This window comes from Camponotus floridanus, unplaced genomic scaffold (genome assembly GCF_003227725.1).
Source record: "Camponotus floridanus strain SB8 unplaced genomic scaffold, Cflo_v7.5 scaffold41, whole genome shotgun sequence".
NCBI classification, from domain to species: Eukaryota; Metazoa; Arthropoda; class Insecta; order Hymenoptera; family Formicidae; genus Camponotus; species Camponotus floridanus.
In genome coordinates this window covers 1,382,037-1,403,514 of record NW_020229559.1, presented here as the reverse complement: position 1 = coordinate 1,403,514, position 21,478 = coordinate 1,382,037, and the positions used below count along the sequence as shown (strand labels likewise).

Here is a 21,478-nt window from a genome sequence, read left to right as displayed (position 1 = left end):
TGCGCACTTTTTGGTTTGTTATCAAAAGAGTTGACGAAGGAGAGGAGGGGTCCGTTACGGTTGAAAGATATACTCAAGTCGCCGGGAGGACGATAAAATGCGCCACGTGTTACCCGGCACTTGATATTCATGCACATTCGTCCGTAGCACGTCGAACCTCAACTAACGGGTATACCCGCGGCAATCTAATAAAGATAAAAAATAACGTCGACTCCTGCTCTGTCGAACGATCCGCGTGGTTCGAGTCCCCGGCGTGTTATATTGAAAAATATATATCTCCACCCATGCTGACCGTCCGTAGACTGAATATAAACTGCCCCCTTACAGAATCTGTGAGCGACGTCTCAGGGTTATTAGAATTCCCATACTCGCTCTCTTCCCCCTCTGTTGCAATTGCTTCAACTTCTGAAGCATTTATCTTATCTCGATAGTAACCGAGAGGTGTTTTATTAAATTGTTTTATGTTCAAATTTGATTCAGTCTCTAAAGTTGAGTATATCTCTGTAAATTGATGGTAAAAACTATTTGCCAATTTCAAGAAAACTTTTCTGAAGAAATCTGACGTAAATTTTCATTACTTATTGAATAAGATATATTCTTATCAAGCTATTTAATACATCTATGATGATTTAATGTAAAAAGCTTGCAAAAAAGTGGAGATTCAAGTATTATATACTTGCGCCATCCATCGAGACAAAGCGTCGAGACAGTCGCTAAGTAGTTTGAGTCACGTACGCGATCGATCCGATAACGGCCTAAATATTTTTACTTAAGCACCCTGTTGGGACCAACGGTCTTTCGGGCACCTCCATTCGTGTCTTCATCATTTTCTGTCCCGTTAGAAACAAAGTCCACTCTAATTCACCCCCGTTTCGATGATAAAGTATCCGGTCGTGGAGTCAAATATCGATTGTAAACGAGTGAGACATGTACACCTACTTTAAGTACAAACTTCTGAAATTTATGAGATTCAAAGTTTTTGTTCAATTTCTCCATTTCTTGTGATAATTATACATAACATTTTTTTTTGCGCCCATGCAAGTATTAAAATAAAATTTTATATGTTGTTATATATATTTTTGGAAAAACATTTAAAAAATATCGTTTTCAAAATATAATTTCTAATATACATATATTATGTAAATTTTTAAAAATGAAATATATACTTATAAAATATGCTTACCGAACGCTATATAATTTATTCTAAAATCTTTGTCTCTTTGCATGAAATACATTTTTTAAGTTAATTTTTTAAATATGTATATGTTAGAACTTAAAGAAATCAATGTAGTTTAACGACATGTAAAGATAATCAAGCCGAGTACTCATATAGATATTGATGGTGATACCTGTGCGATACGATATTTGTTTTTAAACTTTATTGACCCATTTAATTTTGCTTTTATTTATTTAATGACCGTCTTACTCTTTTTTTCTTCGTTTCTTTTTGCATTACACAATAGTTTACTTAGATAAGGCAAGATTATTGAAGATTGCGATACTAAAATAGCCTTACATGACTCAACTTACATATATTTGTATATGTATGAGAAAACATAGAACGCGCCCTGTTTGCACAAATAAGTCGAAACACACGGCTAAACTGTTGCGCAACGTGGACTTTTGAATAAATTTCTTACAAATTCTACTTGTCACAAGCCTTCATTAACTTTTGTAAACGAACACTATTCTTTAGACCAACATTTATCTCCCAATAGTTTAGATAATAATTACTACACATGTTAAAATATATTCTAATTTGTTTAAAATTTTACCGAATTTTCTATATGGAAGTTTTAGTTAAGTTGTAGAATATAAATTGTGGGAATTTAAATATATAGAAATTAATTAAATGCATTGATATGTAATACGAAATTTCTCTTTCTATTTTCAGGTGAGCTTATCCTCGAGAATTTCCAAATCATTTCAAAATTTTCTACTTTTGCGGACTCGTAGGTAAGCGAATGCAAGCAAAAGTTTGAGATATTAATTACGGTTTGTCTTAAAAATTTTCAAGAAATCGAATAATTAAATATTTATCCGAAATCTATTGTCATTTTTTTTGTATTTTATACATTTATCGTATTATAATATAATACGATATAACACTTGTGTAACGCTTTTAAAATATTTTTAAACAAAAATGAAAATGAAAAATGAAAAACAGAGAAAACTCTAATAAATTATTATATAGCCGATCATCTCGTTGATGTTGCGGTCGTTTGAAAGCATTTGCAATATCCATACATTGTTTATCGCACACGTAGGAGCGCTCGAAAATCGTATTCAAGTTAAAGGGATGGCGCGGCTCGAAACGTTTGAGGGTGCTCGGGAAAACAGAATATGACAGGGTTGATGGCGAGAATCCCGCTACAAGCGGAATAATGTTTATAACGCGCCGTTTCGATAGAATTTGAAATTTGTTTCTTTATCGACCATAATTTTCCGGAATCTACACACGAATAGATTTCACGGACTGTGCCTGATGGAACAAAGGGGATGCGAGTAGTTTCGGATCTCTGTACCCTCTATCCACCTCCTTCACCTCCATCGTATGATATTGAAAAGCGCTACGATTCGACGCGTCATTCTCATCATTCGCGGCTTCGCGACTCTAAAATTTTATCCCTTCCGTTTTCGGGGGTGAAGTATTGCCCGAAGTGCTTTGGTAAATGTTCGGAAAATGACTCTGCTATTTCACGTTTTTTTCGTATCATAGAACGGATATATTATACATGGAGAGAAGCATTAAAATTTGTCAGGATCGTATATTTTAAATTCTGATTCTCCGAAAAGGAATCTTAATCTTTTTCTTGAAAATAACTTTATCAATAAATTAATCTTTTCGAAGAATCTTGATAATATTAATATTTATTTTGAATGTTCGTTTTGATAATATTAATATGATTGTTTCTATTTTCACACAATTTTAATTATTTTTTTAAAATAAAAATAGATATATATTGAATATATATCTGTTTTTATTTTAAAAAAATAATTAAAATTGTGTGAAAATAGAAACAATCATATTAATATTATCAAAATATATATATTATTGTCATTATATATATATATATATATATATATATATATATATATAATACTTTCATTCCTCATATATATATATATATATATATATATATATATATATATATTGAATATATATCTGTTTTTATTTTAAAAAAATAATTAAAATTGTGTGAAAATAGAAACAATCATATTAATATTATCAAAATATATATATTATTATCATAATATATATATATATATATATATATATATATATATATATATATATATAATACTTTCATTCCTCGAAAACTATTCCTCATATTTCGAAAAATTCTAAATTTTAATCGATTGAATCTGATATTTTTTTATTTAATAATATTAATAATATATTTCTTATCAATGTTATGTAATTAATTTTTATGGCTGCGTTTATATAAGTACAAGGTCGAAAGACAGATTCCAATACTGGTATTGCTGTAGCATATAAACTTTTCATCGGTATAATACATATATGGCATATAAAAAGGCACGAGACGAACAATGAATGATAAAACGTTAAAACGCATCATACTCCCCGCCAATCCCCTTGTCGCGGCAGCGAGTAGCGAGAGGGATGTCGCGTGAAATAGGAGGCGTACACGCGAACGCATTATGCGAAAAATATGGTAATAATATTGCCGAGGCCAAGCAAAACAGCCTCTCCCTGCATATGAAATATACGCAAGATCGCGCGTTCCTGCAACCGCCGTCTCCCTCTTCTTATTCATCTCACCGCCCCCGTCACGAGACATCGGGCGCGCGGCCGCGTTTACTCCTTTCCTCTCTTTTTTTAAAGCACCTCATCTGCCGCGATCTCGAGAACGCGCCTCGGATCCGGCCGATGACGCCGACTGAATACAAATGCGGCTTTCGTTGGCGGCGATGCGATTCTCGGTGAATTAGCGACGAAAAACAGGAGCGCACGAGGCGAGGAGACGCGAGAAACGTGATTTACGCGTCGTCGTGACTCGCGTGATTTCCAGAGATCTCGCGAGTATACGCTATCTAACTAGCCTTGGCTGGTCAGACGTCAATTCGGTAGGTCCTTCGGATATGCCTTGAGGAAGTTCCGGCTCTCCAATAATCGCTATGTAAGATCGGTTCTCGGTTAATTTACGATGATACCGGAATATCTGGAGTTGAAATGCACGTGAGATTCAAATTATCTTCAATTATGTACTAATTATGTCCACAGAAATTTAGACGTATTTAAACTACCGAAAATAATCGTTTTCGCAGATTGCTGTAAGTCGACTTATTTGGACACATGTTTCCAAACTTTTGACAAATATCCCAACTAAAAATATTTTCTGGAAATACCTATCTACAATGATTTCATTTTCTAAAAGGGTATCTGTCGTAAATTTCTAAATAATTTGATTTCATGAAAACCATTACTTCGCGAAAATAAACTAATTTTTACATTTTTTCTTGCTGATAGTTAAACATAAAGGATATAATTGGAACGCATATATAATGTTTTATTGCACTTTAATACTAAATAGATTATATTTTTCCACAAAAATATTTTTGTTTATTTCATTCATCTTTTCGCTCACTTTTTTTTGGAATTTTCTACACCCTCTTTATATCGACGTTAATATTCAAGACAGCGAACGAAATGAATATTAAACGCGGTAATCGTTTTAACCCTCTAACGCACTATTCAATTTCTGCTTTATCTAAAAGTTATACAACGCAATATTAAAGAACTAAATTTTTATGTTGCTTATGCAATAATTTATGATCAATAAGAAATTTATGATAAATAAGAAATGATAAATAAGAAATTTTATGTAATAATTTATGATAAATAAGAAATTTATGATAAATAAGAAATTTATATTTGCAAGGTATATATAACATAAAAAAATTATATGTAACGTATAGAGTATCTAAAATATGAAATAATTAGAAAATCAATAGTAACACAGTTATAATAAATTGATTTCGCGACGTTAAATCAAAATACGTATATTAGTTAGAAATGTATGTTAATGTTTTATTGATGACAAAATATGTATCCCAAATTTATATTATGTATTTATTAGAAATTACATAGATCGAATATATTACGTAATGTATGAAATGTATGTAATGTGTTATTGATGACAAAATATGTATCCCAAATTTATATTATGTATTTATTAGAAATCACATAGAATGTATTACGTAATCATTACATCGAATATATTACGTAATATTAAATTGCAAAGATTTAATCTTTGCATGAATATACAAATAATTAATCTGTAATTCGAGGAAAATTTCTAGACTGAATAGGTTGAATAAAATTTTTAGATTATATACATATATACACACATATATAGCTTAAAATAAAATCTACTCTGAAGAATGCACACGTGTACATGAACTGTAAATCGATAACATTATAAAATAATATAGGATAATTTCCCGACACGCGATATATGACATCCCATGTTGTAGATCTAAGTATCTGTGCCTGCATGCGATACGATACTTTACAAACAGCATAATAAAAGATCCGATATACTGTCTACAGAACTTCGCATATTATAGTTGGAAAAGACACATTTCAAAGCACTTACGTAACTCACGTAAATACTTAGATCTTCTTATCGCCTTTATATCGCGATCATGTCAAGAAAGATCAATGTTGTTTAAGCTACGTGTCGTGGGTACCCTTTATTTTCGTCGAGAAACATTTCGGCGGGTCCACCTTTCATTAGAAGAAAGCTACCCTTTTGTCGTATCTAAAGGCGCCTTATACTTCTCTCAATATTTTCGCACCCCTTTTCGCTTCTAATTCCTGAGTCTGGAACAACCTGGCATTTTTCTCACCCTTTTTACTCGTCCCTCGGAGGCGGCGTACCCTCGCGCAGCGCGTGAAAAATATTGGATAATTTTCCGAGTCAGAAAATCCGCTGTTGCCTGACTTAATTGTATCATCAAGAACTCTCCTCGAGTTCGGCAAGACGAGACTTAAGTAATACCGTACAATTTTTAACCGCAATCTCCTTCGATATTCCGGCCACATCGGTTTGAAAATTCAAAACGTTGAGTTGATAACAATCGAAATGCTCTCCGTTTTTTCTTGTGCATCATGTTTTTTTCAATCGCGCTTTTTTTATGTCACCATTGATTTTACTGTTGAGTTCTCTTTTAGAAAAGATTAAGAAGATTAAGAATTATTGAGTCGTTTTCTCTAGAAAAGATTAAGAAGTTTAAAAATTGAGTTGAGTCATTCTCCTCTAGAAGAAGATATTTTACATTTTATATGAATAAAATTTTGTTAATTGAATATTATTAATTGTAATTAATTATTCGTATACTCAGCATTCTTCGTAATCTAAATTATTAAGAAATTAGAAATTATTTTTTGATTCTCACTAACACATAATTTAAACAATACTTTTCACAAAACTTAATTTATACAAATATAATGTATAAAATATATATTAACATAATTATTATTCAACGTACAATGTATTTTTAGAGTTAAAAAAATGAAAGTTAAAAAATTAATATCGCGATCTTCGGTTAAATGAAACTGTATCAAACATTGTCATAAAAAATGAAATTGAAAGGAACAACTCAATAAAGCGATTAAACAACGTCAAGGACGAGAGGCCGAAAGCCTCTCTTGCGTTTTCCATCCCTAAAAACGGAAACGCGTAGGAATGCAACAGGGAAATGCTGGAAAAGTGGGGCGACGAGGCGACGACGGTCGGGAGATCCGTCGTCGGCTTGACGGACTCTCTCGTTTGTGCAAACAAACCAAAATGGACTGCGAATAAATATGCGTCTACGAACAAAAGCGAATGCCCGTATGCTGGGTCATGATCTGTCTATGTACGCGGTGGAGACCGCGGAAGGGGGCGCAGGGATGAGTAAATCGCGTAGGGGGCAGGATGCGTCGGGGATTTAGGGACTTTTAATGGAGCTCGTCTGCTCTGCGACTATCAGAAAAGAAATTCGCCACTTTCCATTATTCACTCTGCGCCGTTTTTTTCAACGCATCGCGCCCGCCTTTTTCTAAAAATCGCGCGAGAGTTGCTCTTTCGAAAAACAGCGGATTCAAGCTTCCTGTTTCTAAGAGAATATTTACTTATGTCGAACATTTCCTGCTTGTTAGATGCATGCAAAAAATGCACTCGAAATTGCGCGAGTTTATTTTCTATAAAAAATATAACTAATATTATTTTTATGTTTTTAAGTATATATGTATTTCTTTGCATTAATCTTAATAATAGATGTGCAAGATTTGCTACAAGTTATTAGCATTATTAATATTTAATTATTTTTAAGCTATTTAAGCTATTTAAGCTATTTAAGCTTATTTTTAACGCCTAAATTTACACAATTTAATCATTTTATATTATAAAGTTTTTTTTATATCTTACTAATTTTTCTTAGTTTTAAATATATTATTTGAATGATTTACATTAAAAATCCTCAGCGTGTTACCATTTTGTGCGATACATTACATAAAAGAGTAATAAAATCGATAATTCTCAATTAAAATTAAATCTATTTATCTTTCTATCTATCAATCATTCTAATATACTGAAGCTTTCGATTACATTACATTTAAAAAGATTATTCGAATTAAGGATTGTTAAATTGATTTTCTCGTTTCATTACATTGCTTTGTTTCCAATATTGAATAGATTCATTCCGTAGCTTCCTCATCGACTTTATTTCAGATATTTCGTAGATGAACGATAATGCCGCATGATAAAACACGAAATGTTTTGTTTCTTCCGCTGACTTTTGCCATTATCGCCACAGTCGCCTCTGGCGGAGAGAATAAATCTGACTATGCGTTCGCCGAAGAAAATGAAATAAAGGATACATCTGTTTGGTGGAGCATAATTTTCCGTTTCTTGGATCACCCCTGCCTTCGAGCCACGTTGTTGCCAGTCCGTGTTGGCCACAAGTCGTTAATGAAAATCAAACAACGGAAAAATTACATCCACTTGGCGGTAACCATCGTTTCAGTCTTTTCCACCCCTGAGACTTTTCAGGGGCGGTTTTGCCTTCGTCAGCCTTTCCTTTCCTCCACTGCATCAGCGAGGGCTTCTAGCGGCCTCTCTTGGTCCACCATGTTCTTTCAGTAGCCTCTTCATTCTTCCTCTGTGTGTGCCTCTTCTCTTCCTCTCTTCCCCCTCCCCGTGTCTATCCTTCGTTAATCTACTGTTTCTTTGCGAAAATGGAATTAATAGAAGTCGTGTTTGCCGCTGCTCGATATTACAATAACGCGTTCGATGTAACGGGGAAGTCTAACGGTGTTTGCACAACTACAACGGGAGTCTGAAAACTGTTGTTCCTTCATGGCAATGTTTGAGCTATCTTTTTCGAAAATCAAAGTAAAAGAGTATTTAATACATTCGTGTTATTATAGACTTTACGAGGATATATCTGTATTCTTCTCGCATACAGGCTGATATTTTATTGTAGTTTTTATTAAAATTTATATAACTTGTTACATTCAACAATTTCCGTTCCTGTTAGAACTTTGAGGAAAATAACTTGGAAAATATTGGCGGTTAAAAGTTTGACACGCTTAGAAGTTAGTTTTAAATAATTCTCTCTTAATCATGTAAAAGTGCGCTTTGAATGTGCTCTGGCGTAGTTATTGCGACAATTGACTTAATTTAATCTAAACGGGCGCAATATATCGCGCGAGATCCAAGCTCAGGTATCGCGTGTTTTTTTGCTTCATTCCTTTGGCAAGGAAGCCACGAGATCCGCCAGCCGGAAAGTCAGAAGCGAAGAAAGGTCTCTTCATAATTCAAACGGCCACTAATTGATACTGAATTATTAACCGGAACGAAAGTAAAACACAGCCTCCTCCGGCGCGAAGAGATTACCTGGCCATTGCCTAAGGATTTGGCTCCCGGTTTTCTGAAATAGGAAAACATTGTTTTAATAATACAATAAATTGTTTTGTGTTTGTATAAATAATTCACTTTACAGTTGGAAATCAATTCCTATTTTTCTATCTTACTTTTCGCTGTTTAATTTGATTGATTATATCAAAGCGATTTAGTGATTAAAACTAGTTTAGTCATTTTGTGATTAAAAATTTACATATATACGATTTCATAAAACTGACCAAAATATTTTTAAATTGTAATCTTTTACAAACAATTGAATATAAAATGATTTTCCGTAATTAACATTTGTATTTTAAAAAATTACAGAGATATTTATCTTTAAATTATTTCATAAATTCTGTTAAAGTCTTAGAAAATAGGTTTTTGTTATAGAAATAATTTATTAGAACAATTTTAATTATTTAGAAATTTATTCTATCTATTTATTTAGAATAATTTATAAGAACAATTAAAAAAGGAGCGAATAAAATGCGACTTGATGTGAAAGACACTGTATATTTATACAATTCTCTTGGTCGCCTACCAGCGTATTCGGCCGGAAACACATATCCTGTCTGTAGAAATGGGAGAAGAAATTGGAGATTGTCGCTGCGGCGACACGTACGACGTCGCACATTTCGCGTACGCGAAAATCGCTGAACCGATGGATGTAAGCAAACCCGCAGAATGTCGAAATTACTCTCTCCGATGCACCCTCTGTTCCGGTTTCTCTGTTCATCCGTTCTCGTTCTCACCCTTTGCCCTCCGAACGTCGGCCCTACGCTTTCGCGGGTGCACGCATACTTTCTCTCGCTCTCTCCGTCTCCTCGACTCCGTCTCTCTGGCCAGTCCTCGACCTTCTGTATCTCGTCTATCCAGCTGCGACAATCCCACACCTCTATGCGTTAATTCCTGTATACACAGACAACGGATACCTACGGGAGAACATACCGCGGGTATCGTTTATCTTGCATAATGCCGGCGATCTTTGTTTCTTCCCTTGCGCCACGTTCGTCACATTATTTCGAGAGGCCACTTTTTCACAAAGCTTTCGTCATTTACAAAATACGTCAAGGCCAATGTAAATATATTTAATACTCGTGTAAATATTTTTCGACAGATAAGAAACGCGATGATTATTTGCTCTATCAATTACTCGAAAATAAAGAACGCAGATTATAAATTGATTAAATTGTTTCTTGTAATTATTCATTTAAAGTTATCTCTGTCTGAAGAATTCTTCTTCAAATACGGTTAGAAGTTACATATATTATATATATATATATATATATATATATATATATATATATATAATATATGTAACTTCTAACCGTATTTGAAGAAGAATTCTTATATATATGTATATATATATATATATATATATATATATATTTAGGAATATATATTTAGGATTATATATATATATATTTAGGAAATGAATTTTCTTATTATTTACACTACAGATAAATAATCTATAGATAAATAAAAATATTTATTATGGACATACTTATTGTCAAACATTTCGACATATGCAGTTCAACGATCGCTAACGATGACGATAATTCAATTGAGAATTTTTGTAACCATCGACACGTTCGAGACACCATCCATCAGACGATCGACAAACTCTGCAAGAGAACGACGGAGCCGTGGAATAAAGGTTAGCGAATCGTACTAATTGATACCGATGGAAGGGCGTTTCTACATTGTCAACCGAAAGAATCAGCTCCGATAAAAGTTCGTCCGGGGTCGTCATCGTGATCCGTTTGGTCGCGTCGTTGCACTAAAATAAACCTTCGAAACGAGTGGCGGCGACCAGGTAACTCCGGGACTCCGGGCATCGAGGGTTCGGGGAGGGGGCGGGGAGCCGGGAGGGAAGGCGGAGGAGGTCGACGGCGATGAGTCCGAGTTTTTGAGAGGCTGACGAACCAATCACGGGGCCATCTATAATGTACACAGCCCGTTAACAATTGAGACCAGAGACATTCCGTCCGCTTGGTCCTAGCCATTCTCCAAATATCCGCCATGGCTGGTCAATCGTCCCAGGAAACCTGTCTGCACCCTCCACCTCCGCCCAGGCAATTCCTACCTCTTTTCTCTTTTCCGCAACCGGGCACGTGAAACGTTAGTCGGACCGTCGACCAAAACGGACGCCCGCGGAATCGTTAATTCCTCTCAATATTGCACGTCCTTTTCAGAAGCCACGTCAAGTCACCGGCGGATGTCCCTTCGCTGGTCGAAAGGGCGTAAGTGGCATTTCTAACTCAACTCGATTCGCCTCTCGCGATTATTTTCTCCGAGATAGACGTTTTGCAGCGAACGGAAAGCGCAAAGTTGGAGACTTTTTTCCCGGGAAAGCACCTTTAATTGCACAACTTTTATTTTCCAATCAATGTTCGTCGTTTTCTAGAAACTATATATAACAATTCTTAACAAATAATAAAAAATATAAACCATCTTTACAAAAATAAAAATAGCAAAACTATATTTGTTTAGTATATAAAAAATATTATATCAGGTATCAAAATTATTTGCACTTTTAACATGTAAGTTATTTGAAGCAAATATTTTTTATCCTGAATTTTATTTATTATCCCTAAATTCTCGCTCTCTTCGAACAGTTGGCGACGATAGCGACATTCGGTCGGAATCTGCGGGGTAATTTGTATTCCACATTTCTCGCGAAACGATGGGGGCGTCGAATACTCGTGTCGCGTCTGCTTTCTCATCCTCCCTTCTTTCACTTTCCCTCTCACGTACGTCCGTAAGACTCTTACACACACTCGGGCCAGTGAGTAACGTCTGATTATGCGAGCGCATGGCTGCCCGTAACGCGATTTAATATTAAAATATTATGACAAACGTCAACAGGAGGCGGGTGTAAAGAGACGCGCTTCTGATTGGCTCGCGACCGCGTGAATACGAAACGAGAGACAGGGACACCTCGCCAACCCTTGTTTTGCCCTTCGCTACTGTTCCCTTTTTGCTACGACTGAAATTCAGAAGAGTATTCCGCCAGAAGAGATAAAGCGGATAAGGGGACCAGGTGTTAATCCAGTTGAAAACGCGGTCTTCCGGTTTTTAATTCCATTATCCTTTTTTGTATCTTGAAAGATCTGCGGTATCAAGTAAAATTCTTGAAATCATCGTATATGATAATTGTAATAATTTATCTTGTTTTGTTCATTTATTAAGAATATTTTTAGATATTATTTTTATATAAATATCATATAATTATTTCCATACATACATATATTAAATTAATTTAATCTGAGAATTATTATTTTTTATATTTCTCATCTGCCATATTTTTACGAAAAAATAATTTTATTTTTAATTTGATTATAATTTTATTATTTATTATTATTATTTTGTACAGGGCTTTTAAAGAATTAATAAATTATCGACATGTAGTCCTCTTCAAAATTTTGATTTAAAATAAATTAAATCTTAGAACACACGAAAGATTGTTAGGTTCTATCGAATGCCTTGAATAAAACAGCTACGTTAAAACGGCGAAGGGGATTGCGAAATAGGCAGATATTTGATGCACAATATGCATATATAAAAAGCCAAATCTGAATTCATTGTGCAAGCGGATCGTCGGCACCAGTGTCGATTTAAACGTCGGCTTTTTTCTCATGCAAAAGCATCTGTAACGCGAGCAAGCGTGCACACATGAAACGTGTTGGACGAGGCTCAACGCACGTAGTTTAGCCCGTGTATCGTCGACATGCAGAAAAGCGCGCTGAATAAACACTCCTGATAGCGTGCTTGTAACGAGTTTAAAATCTAACGATATCCCATCGGTTTGGAACACGACCGACGCTCGCCACTCGCCAGGATATCGAACAATCGCCTACACAACAGAAATTTCGATACCCGTTTTGTATTCATTTCCGCCTATCGGCTGATATTGATATCCTCCCTTCCTACCCAGCAGTTATAAAACGATCGGCGTTGATTGTACGTTATTAAATCGTATCATTAAACGGCTGTATTTTTTGCTTTTCATAAAATGTATGATTTTTACAAACTCGTTAGATATTGAACATACTAGATTGTTGCAATAATTATTGTGATTAAGTAGATAATTATAAACTAAAAAATATGTTATTTGCAACTAGACAAAAAAAATGTCACTTTATTATACATAAATATTAATTTTGTTTTTTATATATCTTAAAGAATTGTTAAAGATAAAAATAAATATATATATTGTCTAAGAGAGAAAAACACTTAAATTATAAATGTATATATTTATAAAAATAATGGTATATTAGATACTCAATTGATGAATCATAGTTGTCTAAATATTTCGACTGCCCTCGTTCCAGCAGATGAAGCGGAAGACGAGGCGTAATAGAAAGTTCGGCAACGAGCAGAACCGAAAGTATCACGACGAGGGTGTATATAAGGAACTCATATACAGCCATGGGAGTTTTGGTATGGGAAGTTGTGCTGCTGGAAGAGGGGGAAAGATGGAATAAATCCAAACAGTAAACAGAGCGGAGCTCCGCGGGGGGAGAAACGTTGGTGAAAATTCTAATATATAAAAGATATGAGAGACCGCGCGCGCGAGGGGGTTGAACTCGAAGAAGCCTCCAGGATTCAAATAAGTGGCGTTACGCGAGGTACCCGCGAGGGTGAAAGGACGGGAGGGTAGGGGTCGAAGGAATCTGAACAGCCAACAACAAGCGCAGCCTCCGACCTTTATTTAACCTTTTCTTAAAAGAGTCTTAGGAGTCCCTCTTATCTGTAGTCGATGGCCCTTCAGCGTTGGTCCTTATACTTTTATTCTTTCGTACTCTTATATCTTTTTCCTTTGGATCCCGTGTACACACGTCGAGCTTCATCGTTTTTCTCTTGTTTCCTCCCCCTTTCCCCTAAGAACTTTTATATTTTCGCGACGAATAACGAGCGTATAACCCCTTTCGCGATATTCGCGGCTTCGCTTTAAGAATATTTTCCCTTCTTTCATTAAGAGAGAGAGACGCTAAGTCGGCATTAATGAATTAAAGGACGGCTGCGAGGATGAAGGCTGAGCCGAAGTAAATTAAACAATTCTGCCGATCGTCGCGTTTCGCTAATTTCATGGGCAAACGACGTTGTTCGCAATCTGAGCGAATATATATGATTTTACTCATTAGTAATAGAGATCTGTTTGGATAATTTACATAAGAGCTATACTTTATCTCTTGAACTGCTGATAAACAAGAACAGAACGAGAATAGAAAAGAGATCTGATTGATTTACTTCATACATGGAAACAAAATTTATTCAATATTATATATCATTATAATATTATATTATATCTGTAATTAGAAAATAATGTTATTTTTTCAGACAATTCATATTGATATTTTTATTCATATTGATTCCTATTATTTATACATCAATACAATTAAAATTAAAAAATATAATTCTATACTCTTTGGTATGTTATCCAAAGTTCTTCTTCTTTATCGATAATAATGAAAAAATATATATTCTATATGTATATATTTAAAATTCGACTCTATAATTGTGTGAATTATAAATCGAGCAGTATATATAAAGTAGAAAAATGTTGATGTGAACCGCGGAGGTGTTCATGATTACAGTAACGGAAAAAAACAAGAATTCAAAAAAGGGATTCAGACACACGAGCAAAATTCAGCAAAATGACATGCCTTTTCTTCTGTTTTCCTTCATCGTCTCCTGACTTTACCGTCCTATTTCCCTTTTCTTTCTTTCCTCTGTCTCACAGACTTCGCTCCGAAACGCCACGTGTTGGCGCTCCTGACTAAACACTGATAACGTGCGCCACGGAATTTCTTTGCATGTTATAAACATACGTAATCGTACACAAATAAGATTAGCATAGGACTCGGCATGCTGGATTTGCAAGAGACACACGGCCTCTCGTTCGCGAGACAATCGTTTCGCACAAAGGCAAACGTATTTTAAATTTATCTTCGTCTTTCGCGGCCGATGGGGATATTTGATTCGGAAAGACAGAGCCTCTCAGTTGACTGAATTGCACAAGAACAGCTAGTCAGCACAACTGAACAGCGCAAAATGACATCATAATACGCAAATAATAAATAAATAATTTTTATGCAATTTTTATTTAATTTTTGATACCAGTCACAAGAATTAAATAAAATAATTATCTATTCACAGAATTATTTACCGTGCATTAACAGAAATTTTGTAGAATTTTTTTCTAGAATAATACGTAATTATGAATATGATTTCTGTCTCATATTATAAACACATTTATAATGAGCATACACACCGTTTTATAAATGTTTCTACTAATAAGAATATAATTGACGGAGTCGGCACTTTTGATATTTTAGTGATGTCACAGATACGACAAAAGTTTTACTATGTAAAGACGCAAAAAAGCGAGGAAATATTTTCGCAGGATAAATACATCGGAAAATTCATACGCGCTTGTCTTCGACGAGGTGTTTTGCTGTTCTGTTGGATCCTTGGGTTGATAAATATTTGCACAAGCAATGCGTCCCGAGACACGTGTGTTTGTGGTAATTACTTTGTTGCGTGACGATTGTTTGTTATGCAATTCGGTTCTCCGACGAAGGCACGAAGTGCGAGGCCAACGGGCACTCGAATTGGAAATATTTTTAACTAAACGTGTCTTGCACATTATTTTACTTGCTATTGTACGTGATATAATATATGTTTAAAGTAAATGTTTATAAAAACAAGTAATTGATTAGAGCAACATAAATATATGATAAATAGTTTATTCATCAGTTCCATCACAGTTTTTTAGCGTGCTGGTCTCATTACTTTGCACACATTTCCATCTATTTTAAAATATCACAAAATATCATTTACATTAATAAAAATAAATTGAGATTAAATTTAGATGTTATTTAATTTGTTATTTTGTAAAATACAATACGTATATATATGTGATTTATCTTATTAATTAATAAACTTTAAATACACGTGCAATAATAATCGAAATTTAATTTTGTGACTTAATTTAATCTTTTTCTTGTAAGAATAATTGTTTTATAATAATCATGTTTTATTATACAAGATTAAAAAGATTTAATTAAAAAGATTTCTCTTATACAATTTAAATCCTTAAAATTATATTGGAAGATGCTACAAGAAGAAAAATTTGCTATAAAAATTCTAAAATTATTATTTAAGAATTTTATATTTAGAAAATGTAAATAATTTGAAAATATTTCTTGATGATGTCATTATAACACACACAGAGCTATTAATTATATATTACAAAATTCATTATATTTGTTATTGCGCAAATCTTTTGGAAGCGTAAATTTGTAACATTATGTTACTTCTATGATTTTAGAATAATTAAAGGCAATAAGTTTTTTGGAGAACATCGTGTCTCTAATACCATTCCATTACATAATAATATAATAATAATGAAGAACTTACATATCGAGACATCTAGAATGCGCTCAAAAGTTTCGACCCTCGTTCGTACCCTCGCAGCAAGAAGCGAGCGGAAGAGAAGCTGAGTGCTCGGTTCCGCCTTTACACTCGACAATCTGCTTGATGATAGAACTTAATAAAACAAATCTCGCTGTGTAAACAGCTGAGGAGACTCGAAGCGACGTCATTCAGACAACAGCAAGTTTTCCTTCGAGCCAGCCAATGATGACGGAGCCGAGAGCTGGCCCGCTCGAATACCATTAGATAAGATCAATATTGTTCAAAATACGGTAGAAGTTTAACGCATGTACATTACGTGGCATTTATATCATGAATATTCCGCCTGGAGCTGCTCTTAGCTCCCCCGCTATTTTGCGTTGCGCTATCTTTCTCATTTAACCCTCGTTCCTTATCTCAAAATTTGTCGCTGCGTAAATATCGATTCGAATCTGGATGATTCAAAATGTAACTCCTTGCCTTGACGTTTTACGATAAAGCGTAATTTCTCCACGAGGCAACAGCCTTTGATCGAGCTCTCGATCTCCATTTTCGTATTTCAGGCTACTTCGCTGTTTGCAGCCCTGAAACAGCAGCAACAACAATCGCGCGACAGCGTCTTCTCGTCGCGGGACCGCGATTGCCGCGACAGGGATCGCCTGTCTACGACTCGCAATCGTGACTCCGGCAGGGGTAACATTGCGGAGACCGGCGGCGGCAACGGGGCTGCTGAACAGCAGCAGCAGGATCTTAGTATCGAGTACCAAAGCAATGGGAAGCTCAGTCCCGCCGGACACGCAGTGACAGCAGCACCCATGACCCAGCAAAAGCAGCCAATTATCACGCAGCAGTCGCAACAGCCCAGCTCGGGGGCGCCAGGGCCCCAACCTAGTCCGCATCAAAGTCCGCAAGCCCCACAGAGAAGTTCGCCGTCGAATCCTTCCCAGGGCCCGCCACCCGGTGGCCCGCCAGGGGCACCGCCGTCGCAGACTCCCTCGCAGATGATGCTCAGCTCGGCGAGCGGTCTCCATCAAATGCAACAGCTGCTGCAACAACACATACTCAGCCCTACGCAATTGCAGTCCTTCATGCAGCAGCACACGTTGTACATGCAACAACAGCAGCATCATCAGGTGAATCTTTTTTATTAATTCCTTCAGTGTCATACACACTTATTTTATAAGTATTTATATTATGAACGCTTAATGAAATATATGTACATTGTGAGCATCTATTTTTATTTATTATTTTTCTAAGTTTAACTGAGATTTTTCATATAAGATAATAGATTAAAGTAAATATCTTATTCAATTTAACGAATATTTTTAAACATATTTTTCCACATATTTTTTATAAACAAATCTTTAACTTTATTATATTATAATACATATTATAATGTTTCTTTTAAATTATAAAATGCTGTTAAATATTGTCAGATATTAGATATATAATAGATCAATCTATTTTTAAAAGAGAATGATTCAACGTTACAATTAATATTAAATCAGTTTTTATTAATATAATTTTGCAATTTACAAAATCTGCGTTCAATTCTTATATCTCCCATCTTTATCTTATTTCTATCACTTTATTTAAATATCGTTCAATTGCAGGATTCATCTTCCGATCATGCATCTAACCAAGAACGTTTCGGCTATTTCTCTTCTTTAAAAAACGTAAGTAAAATTTCTCTAAAGTAAATTTCTCTTGTTTTAATAATATGTAAAATTTATAATCAAAGGGAAAGAGTTTATATTACTTTATGAAGCATATAATCATCAAAAGAATTAATAATACGAGATGTAAGTTATTAAAATGTTTTGATTAACTTATCTTTCGCATTTTATCCTTTATATTGATTATTCATTAGATAAAGTTTGTTAATATACAGTATATCTATTAATATCATCTATGAATCCACGAATTGTTAAAAGTCATAATCACGTATTACAATAAAGCTTCTTTTTTTAAAGAAATTATTTTAGAATTATTTATTTGACAGACAAACAAATTTTTAGCAAAGATTTTTTTTATTTTTATACTTAAGTTCATATATTTACATTATATACAATTGGCAAACGAAATGTGTTTTGTAGCGCAACTAATATGTATTTATAAGTGACACATTTTGACAAATTAAATTATTGATTCTTAAAAAATAAACAAAATGGAAACATAAGACACTTTTGTGAGAAAGCAAATCTTAAAAGAGGTTTTGAATTTCGGTGTACGCGCAATTCGTGGTCGATAGAATTGCCGGGAACTTCGATGCTGTAGCGAGAGGGTTGATACTCGGTCTGTGTAAACAGGTAGTCCCTTCTATATCGTTACAATAACAATACACGTCGCACGAACCACTTTTGCTATCTAGCCGCAGTGTTATCCTGGCGCCTACGATCCAATAAGCACTCTGATATTCTTTTTCAAAAATATCTACACACGTGACAACAAATATTTTTCATATCGCACTAGTTTATTGTAGCAGAAACTGTTCTTCGAAGGAGAAAATGTGTGAGACTTTGAATTGGACATGCGTATTATATTTTGCTCAATCATTTTCGAAAGATGAATTAATAAAGTTATGACATTAATGTTTATATACAATTTAATTAGTCACAGTAAATAAAAATTTAAATTATAGAGAGTTTACAAAATTAAAATTTTCTTGGAGATCTTTTTATTATCATCAGAATTATTAATTATGAAAAATAGTGCATGAAATACTAAACAAATATGAAATATATAAAAATCATATGTTTCTATACAATTTAATTAGTAATAGTAAATAAAAATTTAAATTATAGAGAGTTTACAAAATTAAAATTTGCTTGGAGATCTTTTTATTATCATCAGAATTTTTAATTATGAAAAATAATGCATGAAATACTAAACAAATATAAAATATATAAAAATCATGTGTCGCTTAACATGAACACGAAAATGTTCAGGGAAAACGTATTTGCAGTCATTAATCGTGCAATTTATAGTAATATGATAAAGAAGGCGTGTACTTCGAAGTTTGTTTTAAAATATCCTCGAGGGGTACGAAAGATCGAGAAATGAAATAGGCAGCGGAGGTTACTCTAGAGGATGAGGTAAGCAATTAAGCATTGCCATCAGCCATTGTGTCTCGTTGTTTGTCTTCGAGGTGCCTATCAACTGCCCTCTATCTTCTTGCGCCGCGAATTATCTGCGTCCGTGATTTATTCATCACTCCAAGACGCAAGTGCCGTCTTCGCCCTTTTTTCCTTTCCTTTTTATTCTGGCCAACTAATTTGGCAGGAGTGAAATGTTCACTTCCCTGACGTTTAATAATAAACCGCCGATACCGTTTGATTCATAATTAATTGTTTTAATCTTTTAACCTTTGAGAGATATTTTGTGGAAAAATTATATGAGATTTGCTTGTAATTAATATAATATTTGTAAAATAAAAATAATCGTTTTTTTCTTTAGATTTTCTTAATGGATTATACGTATTAAATCGTTTGCTTTTTATAATAACAATTTGACAACAATGTTACAACAATATAATCATGAGTTTATATTGAATTGTCACTATATATGACATACTCGTATATATTTGGACAAAGCGAAATCTATTTATCTCTTTTTTTATTTCAGCATCAGCATCAACTTGCGGAACTCAATAAAAAACAATTGGAACAAGCGATGCAGCAACTGCAGGAACAGTTGCAGCTGAATTTATTTCAACAGACGCATTTATTGCAAACAGCAGACAAGAAAAAGGCATCGGCACCTCTCCAACAATTAGCGATCCAGCAACAGCAACTGATACAGCAACTGCAGATAACACAAAGGCAATATCTATTGCAACAAGGACTAAGCCTTCAAGGTCACAATCCTTCTTCAGGTATTTATACACTTAAATCCAAATGCTTGATTAAAGATTTCCTGATATTTAGTAGCCATATAGATTTAAACGTTAATATTAATAGAAAATATTGCAAGTAGATGAGACAATTATGATGAAAATATAATTTATTAAAAAATCATTAACACTCTTCAGAAATAGTAATAGAATTTTTGTAATATTGATAATCATATTATTATTTATATTATTATTATTTTCATTACATCTTGATCAGTAGCTGAACAAAAATATAAAATATTTAGAATAAAAATAAAATAATTACAATAAATTTTATTTTATATGAAATTTTATAAAAAAAAATTCTTAACAAAATTTAATGTTATTTAATGTTATTTAATGTTATTTAATGTTATTTAATGTTATTACATATTATATAAAAAATTATAAGCTAAAAAGCTGGTTGATTTTTTTCTTATTTTCCGATTAAGGAAAGATATTTGCAAAATTACAAAAACAGGAACAACTTTCTTAGAAATAATACTTACTGATAATTGTTTTAATGTCTTGCACTTGCTCAGCGTCAGTGTATTTCACAATCATAAGGAAGATGATGCTTCCAATGACACATGCTCATATTTACGATGAAGGGATGATACAAACGCATATTTTTAACTCGCATATCATTGCCACGCTTTTATATTCTAACACATATTATACATCATACAAATATAGGAGAATTTACATAAACATCACGATCGGTCACATGTCACAACAAAACACACGCATGTATTTGCAGCGACGTATAACACGCTACCGTGGGAGTCACGTGTGATCGGCAGCACGTGTGCAAAAAAGACGAATTCGAAGGTAAGCTCTGATGTTGGAGGCATCTCCTTGGTTTAAATTAAAAAACGATCCACTATTCTGTTAAAACCTTTTGAGCCTACGCATTTCTTTATCTCTTCCTCCTTTTTTCGATCTTGATGTCTCTTATTTCCTCTCTTCTGGTTCCATATTCTTACTGTCTTCCTTTCTTGCTTTCCACTTCACCCTGGGCAAAGCTTTCCACGTACAAGTGTTTCGATTACATCGGTACTCTTCCCGGCGATATTTTTCTTTCTAACACGTGTATAAATATATATATATATATATATATATATATATATATATATATTGTATATAAGTAAAATGTAGGAAGGACCGTTTGAAATAGCAATGTAATATGATGATTACTTCAAATTCGATAATTCACGTGTGAAACAAACTTGCCCATCATCCTTAACTTTTATTCCATTTAATGGTTTTGATT

The 21,478-nt window shown here is 33.9% G+C and overlaps 1 protein-coding gene across 8 annotated transcripts in view; it reads left to right on the top strand.

The window, feature by feature from the left end:
* The window catches only part of LOC105256333 (forkhead box protein P1), a 281,566-nt gene that overhangs the window by 238,331 nt on the left and 21,757 nt on the right, over window positions 1-21,478 (top strand). For all 8 annotated transcript variants that reach the window (XM_011266160.3, XM_011266163.3, XM_020029092.2 and 5 more), the window contains 3 exons: window positions 16,898-17,467; window positions 17,948-18,010; window positions 19,959-20,208. In XM_011266160.3, the coding sequence (XP_011264462.1) occupies window positions 16,898-17,467; window positions 17,948-18,010; window positions 19,959-20,208 (883 nt within the window). The remainder of the gene's footprint in view (window positions 1-16,897; window positions 17,468-17,947; window positions 18,011-19,958; window positions 20,209-21,478) is intronic.